Source organism: Aquarana catesbeiana, linkage group LG10, assembly GCF_042186555.1.
Source record: "Aquarana catesbeiana isolate 2022-GZ linkage group LG10, ASM4218655v1, whole genome shotgun sequence".
In the NCBI taxonomy this organism is placed as follows: domain Eukaryota; kingdom Metazoa; phylum Chordata; class Amphibia; order Anura; family Ranidae; genus Aquarana; species Aquarana catesbeiana.
In genome coordinates this window covers 201,045,402-201,069,757 of record NC_133333.1, presented here as the reverse complement: position 1 = coordinate 201,069,757, position 24,356 = coordinate 201,045,402, and the positions used below count along the sequence as shown (strand labels likewise).

The following is a 24,356-nucleotide window of genomic DNA, read 5'->3' as shown; positions in this document are numbered from 1 at the left end:
CCATTATGAGCTACAAGTTTCTTGTATCAAAGCTTACAAAAGGCTATGGTCTGCCCATTTCACAGTGCTGACTGGCCCAGAATAGAATGGGTGTAACTAAGTCCTATGCTCCGCCATACCCAGAAGTACTTGGTATTTCCATTGATTCCTAGCACCGAATGAAGTGGCAAGGAGATAAAGGAAAGGCAAATATATGCTGCAGGGGATAGGGGTATTAAGCAAACCTGTTGCTTTGTTTTTGTATTCTTTTAATTGAGGGCTGGAGGAGGGACTTGCTGGTTAAAAAGTGTTCATATATTTTAATTTCCCCTGCCTTAAAGCCTTACCGGTGCTTTTCTCTGTTTGTTCAGTTGACGATGAACTCTCTTCTTCAGGTAAGGTAAAGTGTACCCATTCTTTCAAGCAAACCAGGGGAGCCACTACTACCAAGATAAATTTCTTTAGCCACTTAGGAACCTCTGGGTGTAGGCTCTCCTTGTGGATTATTCGAACTAGCAGTATGCTCTCCATCAAACTGACAACAAGCATTACCATGCACAGCACAAAGTACACACCTATGCAAATGGAAAATAAAAAAAAAATCATTATAGCTCACCACTGTAATATACTGTATATTAACTTTGGCACACGGGGGAAAACTATTCTGAACCCCACACCAATTCCCCCCCCTTCCCCCGGCTGGTCAGCTTAATACTCTGAATCAAACTATTGCTATTTTAGCCTTCAGTAATAATAACTGAGAATATTATTAGTTGCAAGAAAATCATCAGGTCCTTTTTTTTTTATCCCGTTATTGTTTTTGCCCTGACTTACCTTAGGCACTGCTTAGCCACTTTTACTGTAAGGAACCTTTTCCTAAACTAAAGCTAAAATATTTTCTATTCTACATGCAACTGATTTCCCCTTGTAGCTGGGATAGAAAAAAAAGGTAATTTTCAAAAGTAATACGTAAGAAAGTTTGGTTTCACCTACCTATAACAGGCATCCCAGTTGCTGGCAATTGTTCTGAAACGACGATAAGGAAAACTGAGTAGCCTAGAAGTAGAGTAACCTTGAAAGAAACTCTCTCCCCACCCTCAGGAGGAAGGTAAAATCCAATAATATCCATGATCATGAGCAACATACTTGGAAAAATCAGATTAACGATGTAGAACAGAGGCCTCCTTCTGATAATAATCTGTTAAAAAATCAGAAGATATATGGATATTAAAATCATTTGTTTGATGATGGATTACTTGCAAGGCCATGCAATATTAACTAAAGCTCAACTCCAGGTAGATATGAACCAGCACTATTTAATGCAGTTATGTATTCTATCAAATTAATTAAATGTACAGTATTTTAACATACAACTTGACTCTGATTGGGTACCAGTTTCTTTCAAACTCAGCACAGCAGCACTCAGACTGGGGGAGGGAGGGGCTGTACTGGAATCCCACGAGATCTTGCTGCATGCAAAGGAGTGACACTGATGCAATACAGTAAACACACAGGAATTGCTGCGTTTCCCACATGGCACCAGCATAGCACTCGCACTGTATTCATGCGTTCTGCTGTGGGTGTCAATTAAAAGTTGATGACACCCCAAAAGCAGGTCGCAGAATGCAGTGCATCTGCTGGAATCGGATTGCAGGGTTGTGAACACATACCTGAACTTTTTTTGTACGGATGCAGTGTAATTTTAGCCACACAAAATGATGGGCATAAAACGGCACCGCACAGAATCGCATGTGATTTACACAGGAATGTTGTGCAATTCCTATGCGAATCACGTGCGATGTGCCGTGTCGTATTAGTGTGAGCCCAAGCGGAATCATGCTAATGAAAGAAGAGAGGATGGTGACCCATCTGTGTTTTGCTAATACTTTGCTGTTCAATCAGCAAGCTGGGGGCAGGAAGGTAAGACCATTGTATTCTTTTATCTTTTATCTCGCAAAAGTGGCTGAACAGAGTTACAGATCCTTTGGCACATGAGAACAGATCATATATGTGTGGATATCAACTATGCATTGAACTGTATGTATAGAATTCAACTTTAAAGTGGAAGTAAAGGCAAAACCTAATTAACACTAAACCCATTCTATCTAACCCTGTAAAGAAAAGATCTGTATACTTACCTATAGCCGATCTGGTCCGGTCTCCAGCAGTGGCTTCTGTATGCAGGAGTAAGCCGACAATGGCTGGGAATGCCTGGGAGATGATGTCACCCATAGACTTACTATGGGGCATCCAGATAACTATAACCCTGGAGGGGTACCATCCCAAATGACACATATACTACAATACATTGAGATTTGTGAGACTTTGCATGTACCCTCCAGGGTCAAATGAATATTATAGCAAATATTCAAATATTTTAAAAATAAACACAATTTTATTGAAAATTACACATAGGTTATATTAAAAGAGTAACAGGATAATTAAAAACAAAGTTACAAGCTAGTTGTTCAGGATATGATCATCCTGGCTGTGAGATCCGGTTGGATTTTCCGACGAGTTTCGCGAGCTAACCCGATTCGTCAGGGCCTTAGAAATCCTCAAAATACTGTATGTTATTGTCACCAGCTTAATGGCAATTGAGCCCGGGGAGCCTGTGGGGATTATCACCAGCCAACCCCAATGGGATATCCATATATATGAATGGACGGAATTTGAATAGGGGTTTGATGGTCGCTGCTAACATGTACCTAAAAGATCTTTTGAAAATGATAGGGAGACCCCAAAATTTGGGAGGGGGGAGAAAGAAAAATAAGATGCACCCAGAGGCACCCTGATAGACGTTTTGAACTGAATGGTTCTTCCAAGCGATCTTGTTTCCAAATGTTAACATTAAACGCCCAAATGCACTTGTATCCCCGTGTTGATCTAATTGACTAATCGTCGCGTCAGCAAACCATCCGGATCTCACAGCCAGAGCCAGGATGAGTATACCCTGGACAACTAGTTTGTAACTTTGTTTTTAATTATCCTGTTACTCTCTTAATATAACTTATGTGTAATTTTCAATAAAATTGTGTTTATGTTTAAAATATTTGGTTTAATATTCATTTAACCCTTAAGGACATATGCAAAGTCCCACAAATCTCAATGTATTGCCCTCCTCTACACAGAAGCCGCCACTAACAGCTGATCCCGGGACAGGACTAGGGATGAGCTTCGAGTTCAATTCGAACTCATGTTCGACTCGAACATCGGCTGTTTGCCTGTTCGCCGGACAGCGAACAATTTGGGGTGTTCGCAGCAAATTCGAATGCCGCGGAACACCCTTTAAAAGTCTATGGGAGAAATCGAAAGTGCTAATTTTAAAGGCTTATATGCATGGTATTGTCATAAAAAGTGTTTGGGGACCTGGGTCCTGCCCCAGGGGACATGGATCAATGCAAAAAAAAAGTTTTAAAAACGGCCGTTTTTTCGGGAGCAGTGATTTTAATAATGCTTAAAGTGAAACAATAAAAGTGTAATATCCCTTTAAATTTTGTACCTGGGGGTTGTCTATAGTATGCCTGTAAAGGGGCGCATGTTTCCCGTGTTTAGAACAGTCTGACAGCAAAATGACATTTCAAAGGAAAAAAGTCATTTAAAACTACTCGCGGCTATTAATGAATTGCCTGTCTGACAATACACATAAAAGTTCATTGATAAAAACGGCATAGGAATTCCCCACAGGGGAACCCCGAACCAAAATTTAAAAAAAAAATGACGTGGGGGGTCACCCTAAAGTCCATACCAGGCCCTTCAGGTCTGGTATGGATATTAAGGGGAACCCCGGCCGGCCAAAAAAAAAAAATGGCGTGGGGTCCCCCCTTAAAATCCATACCAGACCCTTCAGGTCTGGCATGGATTTTAAGGGGAACCCCGCGCCAAAGTAAAAAAAAAAAACGACGTGGGGTCCCCCCAAAAATCCATACCAGACCCTTATCCGAGCACGCAACCTGGCAGGCCGCAGGAAACCCCCCCTACTGAACCGTACCAGGCCACATGCCCTCAACATTGGGAGGGTGCTTTGGGGTAGCCCCCCAAAACACCTTGTCCCCATGTTGATGGGGACAAGGGCCTCATCCCCACAACCCTTGCCCGGTGGATGTGAGGATCTGCGGGCTGGGGGTCTTATTGGAATCTGAAAGCCCCTTTAACAAGGGGACCCCCAGATCCCGGCCCTCCCCCCTGTGTGAAATGGTAAGGGGGTATAAAAGTACCCCTACCATTTCACAAAAAACTGTCAAAAATGTTAAAAATGACAAGAGACAGTTTTTGACAATTCCTTTATTTAAATGCTTCTTCTTTCTTCTATCTTCTTCCTTCTATCTTCTATATTCCTTCAGTTTCTTCCTCCATCTTCTTCTTCTTCTGGTTCTTCTGGTTCTTCCTCCGGTGTTCCCATCCGGCATCTCCTCCTCTTCTTATCTTCTTCTCCTCAGGCCGCTCTGCATCCATGATGGCATGGAGGGAGGCTCCTGCTGTGTGACGCTTCTCTCTTCATCTTTTCCTCTTCATCTTCTTCTCTTCATCTTCTTGTCTTCATCTTCTTTTCGGGCCGCTCCGCATCCATGATGACATGGAGGGAGGCTCCCGTTGTGTGACGATTCTCCTCTTCTGACGGTTCTTAAATAACGGGGGAAGAAAAAAAGATGAAGATAAAGATGAAGAGAGAAGCGTCACACAGCGGGAGCCTCCCTCCATGCCATCATGGATGCGGAGCGGCCCGGGGAGAAGAAGATATGACGCCGCGGAGGAGATGCCGGACGAGAACACCAGAGGAAGAACCAGAAGAAGATGGAGGAAGGAACTGAAGGAAGATAGAAGATAGAAGAAAGAAGTTAGAAGATAGAAGAAAGAAGAAGCATTTAAATAAAGGAATTGTCAAAAACTGTCTCTTGTCATTTTTAACATTTTTGACAGTTTTTTTGTGAAATGGTAGGGGTACTTTTGTACCCCCTTACCATTTCACACAGGGGGGAGGGCCGGGATCTGGGGGTCCCCTTGTTAAAGGGGGCTTCCAGATTCCGATAAGCCCCCTGCCCGCAGACCCCCACAACCACCGGGCAAGGGTTGTGGGGATGAGGCCCTTGTCCCCATCAACATGGGGACAAGGTGTTTTGGGGGGCTACCCCAAAGCACCCTCCCAATGTTGAGGGCATGTGGCCTGGTACGGTTCAGGAGGGGGGCCGCTCTCTCGTCTCCCCCCTCTTTTCCTGCGGCCTGCCAGGTTGCGTGCTCGGATAAGGGTCTGGTATGGATTTTTGGGGGGATCCCACGCTTTTTTTTTTAAATTTTGGCGCGGGGTTCCCCTTAAAATCCATACCAGACCTGAAGGGTCTGGTATGGATTTTAAGGGGGGACCCCACGCCATTTTTTTTAAATTTTGTCCGGGGTTCCCCTTAATATCCATACCAGACCTGAAGGGCATTTTTTTTTTAATTTTGGTTCGGGGTTCCCCTGTGGGGAATTCCCATGCTGTTTTAATCAATGAACTTTTATGTGTATTGTCGGACCGGCAATTCATTAATAGCCGCGAGTAGTTTTAAATGATTTTTTTTCCTTTGAAATGTCATTTTGCTGTCAGACTGTTCTAAACACAGGAAACATGCACCCCTTTACAGGCATACTATAGACACCCCCCAGATACGAAATTTAACCACTTGAGCCCCGGACCATTATGCTGCCTAAGGACCAGAGGTCTTTTTCCAATTTGGCACTGCGTCGCTTTAACTGCTAATTGCGCGGTTATGCAATGCTGTACCCAAACGAAATTTGCGTCCTTTTCTTCCCACAAATAGAGCTTTCTTTTGATGGTATTTGATCACTTCTGCAGTTTTTATTTTTTGCGCTATAAACGGAAAAAGACCGAAAATTTTGAAAAAAAATGATATTTTCTACTTTTTGTTATAAAAAAAATCCAATAAACTCAATTTTAGTCATACATTTAGGCCAAAATGTATTCGGCCACATGTCTTTGGTAAAAAAAATGTCAATAAGCGTATATTTATTGGTTTGCGCAAAAGTTATAGCGTCTACAAACTAGGGTACATTTTCTGGAATTTACACAGCTTTTAGTTTATGACTGCCTATGTCATTTCTTGAGGTGCTAAAATGGCAGGGCAGTACAAAACCCCCCCAAATGACCCCATTTTGGAAAGTAGACACCCCAAGGAAATTGCTGATAGGCATGTTGAACCCATTGAATATTTATTTTTTTTGTCCCAAGTGATTGAATAATGACAAAAAAAAAAAAAAAAAAAAATATTTACAAAAAGTTGTCACTAAATGATATATTGCTCACACAGGCCATGGGCCTATGTGGAATTGCACCCCAAAATATATTCAGCTACTTCTCCTGAGTACGGGGATACCACATGTGTGGGACTTTTTGGGAGCCTAGCCGCGTATGGGACCCCGAAAACCAATCACCGCCTTCAGGATTTCTAAGGGTGTAACTTTTTGATTTCACTCTTCACTGCCTATCACAGTTTCGGAGGCCATGGAATGCCCAGGTGGCACAACCCCCCCCCAAATGACCCCATTTTGGAAAGTAGACACCCCAAGCTATTTGCTGAGAGGCATATTGAGTCCATGGAATATTTTATATTTTGACACAAGTTGCGGGAAAGTGACACTTTTTTTTTTTTTTTTTCTTTTTTTGCACAAAGTTGTCACTAAATGATATATTGCTCACACAGGCCATGGGCCTATGTGGAATTGCACCCCAAAATACATTTAGCTGCTTCTCCTGAGTATGGGGATACCACATGTGTGGGACTTTTTGGGAGCCTAGCCGCGTACGGGGCCCCGAAAACCAATCACCGCCTTCAGCGTTTTTAAGGGCGTGAATTTTTGATTTTACTCTTCACTGCCTAACACCGTTTCGGAGGCCATGGAATGCCCAGGTGGCACAAACCCCCCCCAAATGACCCCATTTTGGAAAGTAGACACCCCAAGCTATTTGCTGAGAGGCATGGTGAGTATTTTGCAGCTCTCATTTGTTTTTGAAAATGAAGAAAGACAAGAAAAAACTTTTTTTTTTTTTCTTTTTTCAAATTTCAAAACTTTGTGACAAAAAGTGAGGTCTGCAAAATACTCACTATACCTCTCAGCAAATAGCTTGGGGTGTCTACTTTCCAAAATGGGGTCATTTGGGGGGGTTTTGTGCCACCTGGGCATTCCATGGCCTCCGAAACTGTGATAGGCAGTGAAGAGTGAAATCAAAAATTCACGCCCCTTAGAAAGCCTGAAGGCGGTGCTTGGTTTTCGGGGTCCCGTACACGGCTAGGCTCCCAAAAAGTCTCACACATATGGTATCCCCGTACTCAGGAGAAGCAGCAGAATGTATTTTGGGGTGTAATTTCACATATTCCCATGGCATGTTTGAGCAATATATCATTTAGTGACAACTTTGTGCAAAAAAAAAAAAAAAAAAAAAAAATTTGTCTCTTTCCCGCAACTTGTGTCGCAATATAAAATATTCCATGGACTCGACATGCCTCTCAGCAAATAGCTTGGGGTGTCTACTTTCCAAAATGGGGTCATTTGGGGGGGTTTTGAACTGTCCTGGCATTTTATGCACAACATTTAGAAGCTTATGTCACACATCACCCACTCTTCTAACCACTTGAAGACAAAGCCCTTTCTGACACTTATTTTGTACATGAAAAAGTTTTTTTTTTTTTGCAAGAAAATTACTTTGAACCCCCAAACATTATATATTTTTTTAAAGCAAATGCCCTACAGATTAAAATGGTGGGTGTTTCATTTTTTTTTTTCACACAGTATTTGCGCAGCGATTTTTCAAACGCATTTTTTGGGGAAAAAACACACTTTTTTAAATTTTAATGCACTAAAACACACTATATTGCCCAAATGTTTGATGAAATAAAAAAGATGATCTTAGACCGAGTACATGGATACCAAACATGACATGCTTTACAATTGCGCACAAACGTGCAGTGGCAACAAAATAAATACATTTTTAAAAGCCTTTAAAAGCCTTTACAGGTTACCACTTTAGATCTACAGAGGAGGTCTACTGCAAAAATTACTGCCCTCGATCTGACCTTCGCGGCGATACCTCACATGCATGGTGCAATTGCTGTTTACGTTTGACGACAGACCGCCGCTTGCGTTCGCCTTAGCGCAAGAGCAGGGGGCGACAGGGGTGCTTTTTTTTTTTTTTTTTTTTTTCTTTATTATTTTTTTGCTTTTTTATCTTATTTTTAAACTGTTCCTTTCATTTTTTTTTTTTTTAAATCATTTTTATTGTTATCTCGGGGAATGTAAATATCCCCTATGATAGCAATAGGTAGTGACAGGTACTCTTTTTTGAAAAAATTGGGGTCTATTAGACCCTAGATCTCTCCTCTGCCCTCAAAGCATCTGACCACACCAAGATCGGTGTGATAAAATGCTTCCCCAATTTCCCAATGGCGCTATTTACATCCGGCGAAATCTAAGTCATAAAATGCTCGTAGCTTCCGGTTTCTTAGGCCATAGAGATGTTTGGAGCCACTCTTGTCTCTGATCAGCTCTATGGTCAGCTGGCTGAATCACCGGCTGCATTCTCAGGTTCCCTGTTGAGACAGGAGAGCCAGAGAAAAACACGGAAGACGGTGGGGGGGGGGGGGCATTCCCTCCCACGGCTTGTAAAGGCAGTCTAGAGGCTAATTAGCCGCTAGGATTGCTTTTACATGAAAGCCGACCGCTGGCTGAAAAGAATGATACCAAGATGATACCTAAACCTGCAGGCATCATTCTGGTATAACCACTCAAAGTTGTGAATGGCGTACCTGAAGACAAAAAAATGGTTAACAATAAAGCACAGTAAACAATAAAGTATAAATAATTACATACCTGAAAAACAAACATGATAAAACATAATAACAATAACAATAACAATAACAATAAAACACTGCAGAATAGAATACAGTAAAAAAAGAGCAGAACAATAGAGAGAGAGAATAGAGAGAGAGAACAATAAAACGACAACTATTTTTTTTTATTTTATATATATTTTTTTTTTTTTTACACTTTTTTTGTAACTAACTTTTATAACTGTAACCGGTTCCAGGTTCGGGTCTCTCAAAATGCGATGGCATCTTGGGAGACCCTGTGAAAGTGTGCCTAGTCTGTGCAATGCTGTACCCTACGCTAATACTCAACTAGTGTATGGTAGCGTTCAAAACATTCACCAATGCAAAGACCAGGATTGTCAGGACAGAAGGGACAATAATAGCGGGTGTCACGCCTATATCCGCGTTTGCTGCAGACACGACATCTTTTTGGGGGGGGTTCGTTGGGTAGGGGTACTCGGGAGGACATAAAAATGCCTCTCATGCAGCCGACTGCATTTGGTTGGGGATGTGAATGGGGGAAGTACGGGTGCTGCAGAAGCGGTGGGTTCCCAATTAGGATTGGCGAATGCAGCAGGAAGGGCACTATGGGCACGACGGGCCTGTGTTTGTCTTTTTGGTGGCAGCGGGACACTACTTGTGCTTGCCACCTCACCAGCTTGAACTGCACTTATGGGACTCGCCACGTCACCAAGTGTTACTGCAGTGCTGGTTTGACTACGACCGGGGTGTACTAGGCCGCTGGTGCTTGCCAGTTCAATAAAAAGCTTCCAAAAAAACTGTTAGCGATCGCAGGGATCAGGCCTGACTCTGCGAACGCTGCAGTTATGCGTTTAGTGTTTTGTAAGTGACAGTGATCGATCGATACTGCACTTGGGTGGGCTGGACTGGGCCGGGCGGAGGGGCAAAACGCAGGTGCTAGCAGGTATCTGGGTTGATCCCGCTAACACTGCGTTTTTGGGAACCCTAAACTGCTGGGGACGCTAGTATAGATCTGATCTGATCGGATCACATATTGATCCGTTCAGATACTATACCACTAAAGGAGGCGTATGCTGCGTGCGTGGGTGTTAGTGGTACTGGCGCTAACCTGACGCTGCCTGGGGCCAGTGCTTGCTAGTTCACCAAAATGCTACCAAAAAAACTGTTAGCGATCGCAGGGATCAGGCCTGACTCTGCGAACGCTGCAGTTATGCGTTTAGTGCCTTGTAAGTGTCAGTGATCGATCGATACTGCACTTGGGTGGGCTGGGCTGGGCCGGGCTGGGCCGGGCGGAGGGGCACAACGCAGGTGCTAGCAGGTATCTGGGCTGATCCCGCTAACACTGCGTTTTTGGGAACCCTAAACTGCTGGGGACGCTAGTATAGATCTGATCGGATCAGATATTGATCCGATCAGATACTATACCACTAAGGGAGGTGTACGGTGCGTGCGTGGGTGTTAGCGGTACTGGCGCTAACCTGACGCTGCCTGGGGCTGGTGCTTGCCAGTTCACCAAAATGCTACCAAAAAAACTGTTAGCGATCGCAGGGATCAGGCCTGACTCTGTGAACGCTGCAGTTATGCGTTTAGTGTTTTGTAAGTGACAGTGATCGATCGATACTGCACTTGGGTGGGCTGGGCGGAGGGGCAAAACGCAGGTGCTAGCGGGTATCTGGGCTGATCCCGCTAACACTGTGTTTTTGGGAACCCTAAACTGCTGGGGACGCTAGTATAGATCTGATCGGATCAGATATTGATCTGTACAGATACTATACCACTAAGGGAGGCGCATGCTGCGTGCGTGGGTGTTAGCGGTACTGGCGCTAATCTGACGCTGCCTGGGGCGACGCATATCACCGCCGGGCGATCAGGGGGCTAAACCTTTATTAGGTAATAAACGGCGGGTGCCCTGACACTATAAAAAATAAACAAACTAACCTGCGTCACCCGTAACGGTTATACGGTGATCAGTGGTGAAAGGGTTAACTAGGGGGCCATCAAGGGGTTAAAACATTTATTAGGTAGTATATGGGGGTCCCTGACACTATAAAACGCTGACGGCGAACCTAAATATTTACCTCACTAACTAGCTTCACCAGCGACACTAATACAGCGATCAGAAAAATGATCGCTTAGCAACACTGGTGACAGGGGGTGATCAAGGGGTTAAAACTTTATTAGGGGGGGTTAGGGGGGTACCCTAGACCTAAAGGGGGGTAATACTCACTGTCCCAACACTGTAACTGTCACAAACTGACACTATGCAGTAATCAGAAAAAAAAAAAAAAAAAAAAAAAAAAACCTGCTGGTGTCAGTTTGTGACAGGGGGGGGGGGTGATTGGGGGGGGATCGGGGGGCGATCGGGGGGGGGATCGGGGTGTTTTGTATGCCTGGCATGTTCTACTGTGTGTGTGTGTGTTGTGCACTCACATTGATGTCTTCTCCCCTCGGCGCTGGAACGGAAAATACCGAGCCGAGGGGAGATGACATCATTTCCTTTGCTGCTGTTTAGCATACAGCAGCAAAGGAGTGTTCCCATTGGCCGGCGGCGATCGCGAGGGGGGGGCCACGAACGGATGGCCTCCCCCTCATCTCGGATCGCCGGGGAACAGAACGGGACCGCTTCGGGCACCGGGGGGGGGTCCGATCGGACCCCCCACCCGCGAGAGGCAAATCACGTACATGTACGTGATTTTGCCTGCCCGTGCCGCCTTGCCGACGTAAATCGGCGTTAGGCGGTCCTTAAGTGGTTAAAGGGATATTACACTTTTATTGTTTCACTTTAAGCATTATTAAAATCACTGCTTCCGAAAAAACAGCCGTTTTTAAAACTTTTTTTTGCATTGATCCTTGTCCCTTGGGGCAGGACCCAGGTCCCCAAACACTTTTTATGACAATAACTTGCATATAAGCCTTTAAAATTAGCACTTTTGATTATTCATGTTCGTGTCCCACAGACTTTAACGGTGTTCGCGTGTTCGAACAAACTTTTTGCCTGTTCGCAAGTTCTGGTCTTGATTTTTGACATAGTTGTCTTGAATAGTTTTATCATGGTGTGGTGAAGGTTGCTTATTTGTGGAATTTTCCAATTGTATCAATAAACATGTTTACCTTGTGATATTTACACCACAGTGTGTTTCCCTTTGGAGTCATCTTGTATCTTGGTATTTTTTTATCCAAGTTTGATCTGTCTATATATATGGAAGAATGGTGGAAGAATGGAAGTGCCTTTTTCCCAAAATCTGTTGATGCTCCTATAGTTTCATTTGTTGTTAAAGGTTATGTTCCCTTTTTGTATGCTGTAACCATTGTACATCACTCCCAGATGCTAGGTTTTAACTTTTTTATTAATGTATAAATAAAGTTTTGTATTTTTTTACATTTCCTGGAGCATATTTGTCTGTGTTGCCATTTAAAATAGTACCACAAAATTGGGGGGTATTCGTTTTCTATATCTAAAAATGTATTAATCCTGATGTACTAACGGCCTTTCTCATTTCTTGAGGCCGAAAACCCAGGACAATACAAATATCCCCCAAATTACCCCTTTTCGGAAAGTAGACAGTCCGATGTATTTAGTAAGAGGCATGGCGAGTTTTTTTGAAGTTGTGATTTTTTTTGTCACTTTTTTTGAAAAATTAAGAGATTAAAAGAAAGTTGTTTTTTTTAAATTTTTTTAATACTTACTGTCACCTGTGCAGTACAGCATCATCATATAACTTGTGTGGTGGTGATCAGGGACACTGACTGGTGACAGTATGTAAAAAATAAAATAAAAAAATAATTCTTTTTTAAAAATTTGTAGTATTGAGATGGCCGCGGTGTGATGTCAGTACGCAGGCTCCGCCCCTAGATGCGTGTCCTCAGGGCGTTGACTTCTTCAGTAGGGGTTGCTACTGAAGACCCCTACTGAAGAAGTCAACGCCCTGATGACACACGTCTAGGGGCGGAGCCTGCGTACTGACGTCACACCGCGGCCAACAAGACGATCAGGGTTCCACGGAGCCTAAAAAGGAGCCTTTTTTCAAAGGAGGTCTTTGCATCCATATTACGCCAGGTGTCTTCATTATCCCCGGAGGGGAAAACTGCTGATTCTCTTTTATGAGGTGAGCAGCTTGTGGAAACCAGTGGTGGAGAGCACTTATTATTGTCTGCACTTTGGTGAATTGATGTTCAGTTGGATTTTCTTCGATCAGTCATATTTCTTTGTTTGCACAAACTTTTTGAGATATTTTTCACATTCAATGGACTCTATATATATATATATATATATATATATATATATATATATATATATATATATGTATTATGAATGCATTTATGGGGAAAAAGGGAAAAAGTAGCACAAAAAAAACAGTGAACTATGCTGTGGGGCTCATGCATTAAGAAGGGATATACTGAAGGAGAGAACAGAGTGACAGACAGATGAGCTCATCAAGCTGCTGCCTCTCCTTTTACTGCCCAGTCACAGTCCAAGTAACAGACAAGACTTGTGAATATCACGTAGCTGCAGTAGAGCAAAATCAGGTACCTTGCCCTGCTAGACCAGGCTGTGCTGCTTGGCAGAGCTGTGTAAATGTGAGAACTAGTTGAACACAACAAATCCATAACACACAACATTTTTCAACTGGGTATTTAGCTGTTTGCCTGGAGTTCAGCTCTAAATAATAAAAAATACTATATACTTACATAATAGAGGACTTCTCCATAGTTTAAACCATTATCTTGGTGATGTATGTGTTTGGGAATAACATCCCTAACATCCCACTCCCCCTCATTCTTAAGGTTGTCTGGGAAATATGCTGCTCCAATCTTCAAAAAGGCAAAATCAATATCCTCAACTAGAAAAGAGAAACACACAATAAATAAATCTACAAATAATACTTTTTGTAATAAAAAAAAGAGTGTTATAGTGGGAAAAATAATTATTTGATCCCCTGCAGATTTTGTAAGTTTGCCCACTTATAAAGAAATGAAGGGTCTATAATTTTTATCATAGGTATATTTTAAGTGATAGAGACAGAAAATCAGCCAAAAATCTAGGAAAAGCACATAAAACAAATGCTATAAATGAAGTTGCCGTTCAGTGAGTAAAATTAGTATTTGATCCCCAAGCAAAACATGACTTAGTACTTGCTGGAGAAACCATTGTTGGCAAGCACAGAGGTAAGATGTTTCTTGTAGTTGGTGACCAGGTTTGCCCACATCTCAGGAGGGATTTTGGTCCACTCTTCTTTACAGATCTTCTCTAATTCCTTAAGGTTTCTTAGCTGTCATGTGGCAACTTGAAGTTTCAGCTTCCTCCATAAATTTTCTATAGGATTAAGGTCTGAAGACTGACTAGGCCCCTCCATGACCTTAATGTGATTCTTCTTGAGCCACTCCTTTGTTGCCTTGGTGGTATGTTTTGGGTCATTGTCATGCTGGAAGCCCGATCCAGGTCCCATCTTCAGTGTTTTGGCTGAGGGAAGAAGGTTTTCAACCAAGATTTTACAATGCATGGTCCTATTCATTGGCCCCTCAAAGTGGCAAAGTCGGCCTGTACCTTTAGCAGAGAGACAACCCCAAAGCATAATGTTTCTACCTCTGTGCTTGACTGTAGGGATGGTGTTCTTAGGGTCATTGTCAACATTTTTCTTCCTCCAAACACAGCGGGTCGAGTTAATATCAAAGAGCTAAATATTGGTCTCACCTGACCACAGCACTTTTTCCCAATCCTTCTCTGAATCATTTAGATGTTCATTGGCATGACTGTACATGTGCTTTCTTGAGGAGGGGGACTCGTGTTTTGAGGAAGAAAAATGTTGACCATGACCCCAAGAACACCATCCCTACAGTCAAGCACAGAGGTGGAAACATTATGTTTGGGGCTGTTTCTCTGCTAAAGGTACAGACCGACTTTGCCGCATTGAGGGCCAATGGACCACGTATTGTAAAATCTTGAATGAGAACCTTCTCTCAGCCGGAACACTGAAGATGAGTCACAGATGAGTCTTTCAGCATGACAATGACCCAAAACATAATCCTATAGAAACTTTATGGAGGGAGCTGAAACTTCGAGTTGCCAAGCGATAGGCAAGAAACCTTAAGGATTTAGAGAAGATCTGTAAAAGACAGTGGACCAAATTCATTTCTGAGATGTGTGCAAATCTGGTCACTAACCACAAGAAACGTCTTACCTCTGTGCTTTCCAACAGGGGTTTCTCCACCAAGTACTAAGTCATGTTTTTCTTGGGGATCAAATACTTATTTTACTCACTGAACTGCAACTCAATTTATAACATTTGTATCATGTGTTTTTTCTGGATTTTTGGTTGATATTCTGTCTCTATCATTTAAAATACACCTATGATAAAAATTTTAGACCCTTCATTTCTTTGTAAGTGGACAAACTTACAAAATCTGCAGGGGATCAAATAATTATTTTCCCTACTGTAGACCGTGGGTGCACACAGTAAGGGAATATCCAACAAGTAAACATGAATTTCAGGACACTAACAGGTATTTGAAAGAGCATAAATAATCTAAGGGTTTATTCATTATTCATTACTCCCCCTCCCTTTCATTATTGATAGTATCACCTGCATTGACACTTTAACAACCTGACCTCTGATTTTACCCCCTTCATGACCAGAGCATTTTTTGCTATTCAGCACTTTGCTACTTTAACTGGCAATGCCACATTGTACACAAATGAATATGTTATTGTTTTTTTTTTCACACACATAGAGCTTTCTTTTGGTGGTATTTAATTACCACTGGATTTTTTATTTTTTTGCCTTTGAATTAAAAAATAAAAATTTAGGAAAAAATATTATATAATATTATATATAAAAAACATTTTTTCATAAATTTAAGCCAAATTGTAGTCTGCTACATTTCTTTGGTAAACATACCACAAATCAGTGTATATTATTCAGTCTGTGTGAAATTTATAGCATCTACAAACAATGGTATTTCCTCCGCTTTAGCAAATTGGGGCATAATTTGCTGGGGTTTTTCGCCTTCCTCTGGATCAACTGTGGGTTAAGGATTGTGTATATGGGATTGTATTTTTTTTTTTTTTTTGGTTGAACTAAATGGACTTGTGTCTTTTTTCAACCTGACTAACTATGTATACACTGTATATTTAAAATTTGATCAATCCTGATGTTATGACTGCCTCTCTCGCTTCTTGAGGCCCTAAAATGCCAGGACAGTACAAATACCGCCCAAATAACCCCTTTATGGAAAGTAGACAGTCCAAGGTATTTACTGAGAGGCATGGCAAGTTTTTGTAGTTATTGTCAGTTGTAATTTTTTTGTGGCAATTTTTTGGAAAATGATAAAATAAAATTAAATAAAAATAGTTCACCATTTTTTTTTACATACTGTCACTGTGCAGTACAGCATCAACATATTTTTCTTTTAACATTTTTTTCTTTTTTTACTTTTTTTTTTCTTTACATACTGTCATCACAGCTATCACATGGTACATGATGCTGTGATTGGCCTAGGTACCATGTGATCACACACACAGTAAAAAAACAATGATGTCATGAATAGATTCTATTCATGACTGTTGTTTACTATGTGACATGTGATCACACAGCGTTCATGTGATATCTGGGAGGCTCACAGTGGCCTGGTACAGAGCACCTCAATCCACTGTGTCCACTGGACATAGCGGTTGCAGATTGCCCCAGGGGGCACATGCAGTGTGCATGTGCACCATAACATGCAGGTACATCACAGTGCCTGGGGGAGCTACCCAACAGCAGTACATATATCTACATGAATCTAAAAGAGGAAATCTATTTGTTGAATGATATGCTTTTCCAAAACCTTTAACTTATACATGTTGTCACCGAGAAATTTGGGCCCACATTACTTGTGTTGTGTAATTATTCAGCTCCATGTATTGCCCTTTTAGGAATATGTTATGTTTCCTGTTTGTGGCTGCTATTCCTCCGATTCCCTCAACCACCGGTCTTGACACGTCCCATTTGTAGTTCTATCTACAGCAAGCAGGGATGTATTTCTGTCACTGATTGCTGTAGTGGGAGGATGGGACCTTGTCCTTAAAATGACAGCCCCCCTGGGCTGCTCAGAAAGGCTGCATCTGTGTGTAACCTGATGCCTGTGAAACAGTTTCAGATGCAGCGGATGGTGATTACATGTAAACTCCCCCTCTCCTCTGTCAGTGCCCAGCAGTGCTGCCAATCAGTGCTGGTCAGTGCGATCTATTATTGCCCATCAATACTGTGGCATTGTGCTGTGTGATAAAACTGCACATTTTAGAGCAGCCTTTTATTGTGGCCAGCCTAAGGCACACCTGTGCAATAATCACGCTGTCTAATCAGCATCTTGATATGCCACACCTGTGAGGTGGATGGATTATCTCGGCAAAGGAGAAGTGCTCACTTACACAGATTTAGACAGATTTGTGAACAATATTTGAGAGAAAAAGGCCTTTTGTGTACATAGAAAAAGTCATAGGTCTTTGCGTTCAGATATATATCTATGTCTATATATATATGTATCACCCTCTACCTAAAGGTAGGTGCTAGAGTAGGATTTTTCTAGCAAGGCCCAGATGCAGGTAAATTTGACCAGGCCTGTGTTTCATTTCAGGCCTGGTTGGTTTTGATTTTGGGACTGGGAGTGTCTGGTGTAGTGGGGGTGTGGCCACCTGTACTCTGGCTCTGAGATGTCTCCTCTGCTTTCAGATGGATAGTTCTGGAAGAGAGGTTGGACTCGAGACCTGAGTGGCAGGCAGCTCATGTGAGGAGCCCTGATCAATTATCTTTTAGTATTGGCAGGGGGCAGGCCTCTCATATAAGCTGGGGTCACATGCTTCCAGGGAGGAGTCTGAAAGTAGGAACAGACAACGGAGTACTGAGTTGCTGTCCCTGGCACCCCCATGTGGGCATGCGCCGAGGAGGAATGGAGGAATTCCAGGGAAGGAGCTAAAGATAAGGATCTTCATCTCTGAGGAGACATCGGGCTGTTGTGACCGGGGAACACAAGACTTGGATGTAAGGAAGATCAAGCAGAGGAAGTAGCAGTCAAGCGGAGGAGAGTAGAGCAAAATTCTGTGACCGGGGACACAGAATGATCTTTTTAAGAGGAGAAGGTCAGTGCAACAGAGAACAAGTAGAAGCTGGTCAGAGCAGTGCAGAATGCTATGGCCGGGGAGCACAGCATTGTTATTGACGGACTGGCTGAGAGCAGTAGTTCACTTATTGTCATGTGTCAGGTGATCGTGGGGGAGATGCCGTGTTGTCTGTGGCTTGGTTAACACATTGGTAATATCTTCCAAAGACTGGGTGACTGTCAGTTTCATGGAGTCTGGAAGAGAGGGTGTGTAAGCCTCTGATTCTTTGATTCATAAAGGCAATATCATTCTGGTCTACAAGTCGGAATTATTCAGAGTGATTCCCCTTGTTCCATTGGAAGTGAAGTTAGTGACTAAGAGAAGAAGAAATGGTCAGTAGAGAAGTTAATGCTCAGAAGAACAAAGTTACAAGGCCAAGGCCACGAATAATGTCAAGAATGTGTTGTGTGATGGGCATCTCATATTCCTTTTTTCTCTCATCCAAGTTGTACCCCACAATAAAGTAACAAAAAGAATCAAAACGACTGTTAATTGTATTTAACCACTTCCGGACCGTCGCACGCCAATGTACATCCAAAGTTTACCGGTGGATATCGTTATGGCTAGCTGCCATAACCCCGGTATCCCCGTTTTCGTGCAGTGGCCGGCTTTCTGATAAAAGTGGTCCCTGCTGCGGATTCGCCGTGAGATCACTTTTATCAGTGGCGGGAGAGGGCCCCCCTCCCGCCGTGATCCGGTGCCCGCCGTTGCTTACCGGAGCCGTCGGTAGTGGCGGAGGCGATTGCGCCCGTCTCCCTTCTGTGCCTGGAGACGAGTGAGGCTAAGATGGCGCCCACTCATCTCCATGACACTGCTGGGCAGAAGCGACGTCAAATTTGTCACTTCCGCCCAAAATGTCACTTCCACCCCTCTTAAAGGCATATTTTTTTCAATGTCATTTTTTTTTAAATTACTTTTTTTTTTTTTATTGCATTTTAGTGTAAATATGAGATCTGAGGTCTTTTTGACCCCAGATCTCATTTTTAAGAGGTCCTGTCATGCTTTTTTCTATTACAAGGGATGTTTACATTCTTGTAATAGGAATAAAAGTGACACAAAAAAAAAAAAAAAAAAACAGTGTAAAAATAAATAAAATAATGTCAAATAAATAATAAAAATTTTTAAAAATGTAAAAACCCCCCATCCCGACGAGCTCGTGCGCAGAAGCGAACGCATACGCGAGTAGCGCCCGGTGGTCAAACCACACATGTGAGGTATCGCCGCGACCGGTAGAGCGAGAGCAATAATTCTAGCCCTAGACCTCCTCTGTAACGCAAAACATGCAACCTGTAGAATTTTTTAAACGTCGCCTATGGAGATTTTTGAAGGTAAAAGTTTGACGCCATTCCACGAGCGGGCGCAATTTTGAAGTGTGACATGTTTGGTATTAATTTACTTGGCATAACATTATATTTCATAATATAAAAAAAAAAATTGGGCTAACATTACAGTTGTCTAATTTTTTTATTCAAAAAAAGTGAATTTTTTCCCAAAAAAGTGCGCTTATAAGACCGCTGCGCAAATACGGTGCAAAAAAAAGTATTGCAACAAACGCCATTTTATTCTCTAGGGTGTTAGAAAAAAACATATATAATATTTGGGGGGTTCTAAGTAATTTTCTAGCAAAAAAACCTGTTTTAAACATGTAAACACCTAAAATCCAAAACAAGGCTGGTCCTTAAGTGGTTAAAATGATGGATGGGGGGTTGGCAGCAGGGTGATTGGCGGCTTGCTAGTAACCAAATCAGCAGCCCTTACGGGGGTACCACTACGTATATATAAACATGCAATAAAATGCATAAAAATGCTGGATAAATTGGTGTGCATTGTCCTTCCTTTAACATATGTTGACATGTGTTTTAATGTTTAAGATGGATTAAATTGCTATGGTATTTCCGTTGACATCACATCATTTTCCTGTTTGTGAATTGAGAGAAGAAGTGAGGGAGAAAAATAGAGAGAGACAGAGAGGAACATATTTTTGTGTTGGAGGGGCATTGGCAACCAGGATGTCAAGTGTAACAGCCCTAATCATTGTGATAGCACTAGCTACAGTATATTGAGAAGGAGGAGGCAGATCAGGAGATTTGGGCAAGCCAAATGGTGCTATTGGGTGCATCTATTGCTCACACAAAGTGGACCTTATACCGGGATTTATAATGTCACTCAACTATTTCCATAAACCCTGCCATTGGGACGCCTTACTAGACAGCTCTTCACTGCACACAATCTACGTCCCCTCTAATATGGCTGCTGTATGGTCTTTGTAAGGGACAAAATAATAAAACACAATACATTGCACATGACACCAGTGTTGTGCTGTAACCAGGACTCATAAAAAACAATTGTATCGTAGGTGTTCTTGTGCTGACCTGCATCTTGCAGTGCAGTAAAGCAGGTCACTGCAGTATGTGTGAACAGGGCCTTAGTTCCACCTGTTAATGGTCAGGGGTGTATTTGTTAATAGAAAGTTGGTGAATCAATTAGTGATCCAAATTCTGCATCCCAGTTTAAAGATCCAAATTGTCCCTTGCATATAACTAGAAACTATTTGTAAACAGGGAACTTCTGCATATACCCTCCCTGGCATGTAGTGCAGGAGCTTGCAGTTAAGACCCACCCCCCCCATACATTCCTATTGGCCCATCACTTTGATGACCAGTCTTATTGGTCAACAGGAATGTTTAGGAGATGGGAAGGGGCAGGCAAGCTTTGGCACTTTGACTTCAGAGAGTGCAAAAGTTCTGTTTGCTGGAAAGGCTGGGAATTCTTCAATGATGGAAAGCTGCTACAGATATGTGCACACACCTCCAGGTGCCTACACTTTATACCAACAGCAAATTTTGTTTTTTTTATATGAAAGCAGCAGCTTTATTGTATTTTTTATGGTTGATTCTGTTTAAATTTACACAGCAGGATAATGTAGGGCAGAGGAAAACAAGAGCAAGAATGGAATTTGGAAAGCAACCGTTAGTTGCTTTACTCAGTTTACAAGTTACCATAAGGATGGACTGGCATGTTCAACAGCAAGGCATTGAAATAATTTTGGCTGATTAGGTTCAGTAGGGTTTATTTACTAAAGGAATGGAGAGTATTTACTTAACAAAGATTATTCTTATTTCGTATATGGTGGGGATGCTTTTTTTTTTCAATCAGTCAATTATGTGCCACGAAAAAAAAAGTTTACAGATGATTTAGCATATACAGCAATATAAGTGAGCATTTAACCCCAATGTGTATTGTTTTCTTAATGTACTGCATCACAGACATCAGTGGAGTCAGTTCACAGATATTTCTTTTGTTTTCTTTTTTTTAAATAAAGTCCTTTAAGCTTTATGCATCAGAATTGCAGTCTCACCACATGTTAGAATTATTGTAAATTTTAGACCACTTAGGACATTGACAAAAGACATACTTGTGTAAGCCCAGCTTGAGAATGTGAGGGAGCAGTTCTGGTAATCAAACGGAAAACTGTGGATGTTGAGGACACAAGCAGAATCTACATGCATTGGTTTGTACTGGAAAACTCTGCCATCACTGTTTATAGTGACATAACTGATCTCACGGGTCTTTTCCTCATTTACTCTGAAATGAAAAATAACCATATGCGAATTACTGGATATGTCTGTAGAAAAGCAAGTGCTGTACATCAATAGTGATTGGATAATCAGGTGAATCATCACAGAATATTCATTGAAATTTGTTCTAAAATTCATGAAATACAATTGTCTGGATTCCTAAATAGCTTGATTGTATGTAAATGAGGTAGAGCTGCAGGCAAATATTTTGGCAATCCAAAGTGTGTGAATGTGTAACTCTCATTATTAGATCATGAGTATGCATCAACAAATAATTATACCTTTGCACTTAGAAATAATTCAATATTCTAAAGGATGCATATTTGTAATTCATACATTTATATAATGCTGATATGTTAAGTAAATGTATAGAATAAATTGAATCATTCTCTTAAAGTAGGACTATAGGCAAACTTTTTATTTTGGATAGAGTAAAGGAGGGCTATAACCCCTGTCAATTTTTATTTTATTTTTTTGCCATCTGTGTCCCATTATGGAGATTTCCCTTTACTTCCTGTCCTATACCCAAATAGGAAGTGAGAGGAAATCCCTGCCAATTAAGGGAATTCCTTGGGGACCCCAGATCACCAGAACTAGCATCTCCATTGGAAGATTTCCCCTCAATTACTTTTCAGGGGACAACCCAAAATTTGGGAGTTTCTTTTACTTTCATGTTTAATGATAATGGTAAACAGGACAAATAGAGAGGGTGAATCTCCTTAACGGGGACACAGACAGCAATAAAAACCGACAAGCATTCTAATCTCTCTCCACTACCTAAAACTAAAAAAAAGTTTTGCCTTTAGTTATACTTTAATTTCTGGTTGAGGAGGACCGTAAAACATAATTTACTGGAATTTTAATTTGATGAAATATAAACAATAATGTTGCCAATAATAATAAATATCTCCTGTAATAATCCCAAATAAGGGCAGAAATGTAGCTACACATAATATATTTTTTATGACTTTGTTCGTTTCTGTAATGTGATTTAATTCAAGTAACTAATATAAGAACGGATTGCAAATATAAGTTGCATGTTACCATACATTGCAGGCTATCCAATCCCCTTTCTGATGGGCACTAAGGACAAACAAACTTAAATTGTGTGTCATGCCAAATAAATATTTTTTTCTAGTTTTGGATAAAATTGAAAAGAATTAAAATGCCTATTAGTGTCTTTACTGCTATTCAGGACTCCATTAGAAACATTTTCCCTTCCTTCCCTCACATTTTTTTTTATATTTCAAATTATTTTATTTACAATTGCCCAATGAGAAATAAAAGCATAATGAGGACACATGGAATTACAATATACTGTATGTGAGAAAGAATATTGCTTAATTTCTAACTACATAAAAACTATACAGCAATGAAATCACAGACTAACCAGATGAATCAATCTTGTGTGCTGATTATGTCCACAATGGTGAAATATGCCTGTCCATGGGTGGATGTTTAGAGTCTGAAGAAGTTAGCAATGCTTTTGAAATCCCAATCTGTAAACCAATGATGAACTGAATGTACTAGACTGTTAAGGGTGGGCTTGATGAACTGTACCCAAATTTTGATGCAAAATACAGACCACATTGAAGTCAATGGGAGCAAAAACCGTAATGGTCATTTTGTAGGCTAATAAACAAGGCATTGTCAAACAAATGACATTGGAGGGCTGGGCAATGGCCTGAAGGATGTAAATCAAAGCAAAAAAAAAATAAAAAATGGAAGGTAGCAGGAATTTTAACTGCTTCCCACCCGACCTATAGACAAATGACAGTCAGGGGGAAGTTTCCACGTTCTGGGTGGACATCATGTGACGTCCTCCCCAGACCACACCTCACATGGGCCCCAAGGGCCACACTGCAGCACTATCTGTCACCTACTGTGTCCACTGATGACAGATTAGTATACCGGCTCGCTGCTGGTACCATGTGATCACTGTGACCAGTCACAGCAGATCACATGATAATCCTATACAATGGATGGCTTTGATTCATGACATTCATTGTAAAATGTGTGTTGCTCGCTGTGATTGGTCACAGTGATCACATGGTACAGACAGGGCCAATCACAGCCCATCTGTACCATGTGATTAGCTGTGGCCAATCACAGCTTTTCACAATATTGAACCATGAATGAATGCATTTCATTCAGAAAAATGGTTGCTTATAACAGTGGAATTCACTGTTAAAAGCAATCATAGTGTGTAAAAAAACTATGGTAACACTGTATTGCTCTGGTCACAGTATGTAAAAAACAAAACAAAAATAAATTAATAAAAAAGTAATAAAAAAGATTAAAAAAAAAAATTAAAAATATTTATTTATTTTTACATACCGTCATTAGTTAGTGTCCCTGATCACTGTCACACCAGTTATATGACAATGCTGTACAGAGCTGAAGACAGTAGGTAAAAAAGTTAAATAATTTTGAACAAAGTTCAGTGCCACCTCATCAGTGTCCATCAGTGCCGCCTCATCAGTATAAGCTCATCAGCACACACCAGTGAGGATGAAAAATCACTTATTTGCCAAATGTTATGATAGAAAAACTTTTTTTCAAAATGGTTGGTCTTTTTTCATTTAGCAAAAAAAATAAAATAAAAAACCCAGTGGTGATAAAATACCACCAAAAGAAGGCTCCATCTGTCTAAAAAAAATGATAAAAATGTCATATGGATTTAGTGTTGCATGACCACGCAATTGTCATTTACAGTGTGACAGCTCTGAAAAATGAAAATTAACCTGGGCAGGAAGGGAATAAAAGTGCCCTGTATTGAAGTTGTTAATAATAAAGTGAAACAATAAACACCATGTACTT

The 24,356-nt window shown here is 41.3% G+C and overlaps 1 protein-coding gene across 1 annotated transcript in view; it reads right to left on the bottom strand.

Moving 5' to 3' along the window:
• The window catches only part of LOC141111097 (5-hydroxytryptamine receptor 3A-like), a 50,098-nt gene that overhangs the window by 3,203 nt on the left and 22,539 nt on the right, over positions 1 to 24,356 (bottom strand). The window contains exons 5-8 of the mRNA XM_073603105.1: positions 21,374 to 21,543; positions 13,512 to 13,663; positions 973 to 1,177; positions 327 to 554 (exon numbers count right to left, since the gene is read on the bottom strand). Coding sequence (XP_073459206.1) covers positions 327 to 554; positions 973 to 1,177; positions 13,512 to 13,663; positions 21,374 to 21,543 — 755 coding nt within the window. The remainder of the gene's footprint in view (positions 1 to 326; positions 555 to 972; positions 1,178 to 13,511; positions 13,664 to 21,373; positions 21,544 to 24,356) is intronic.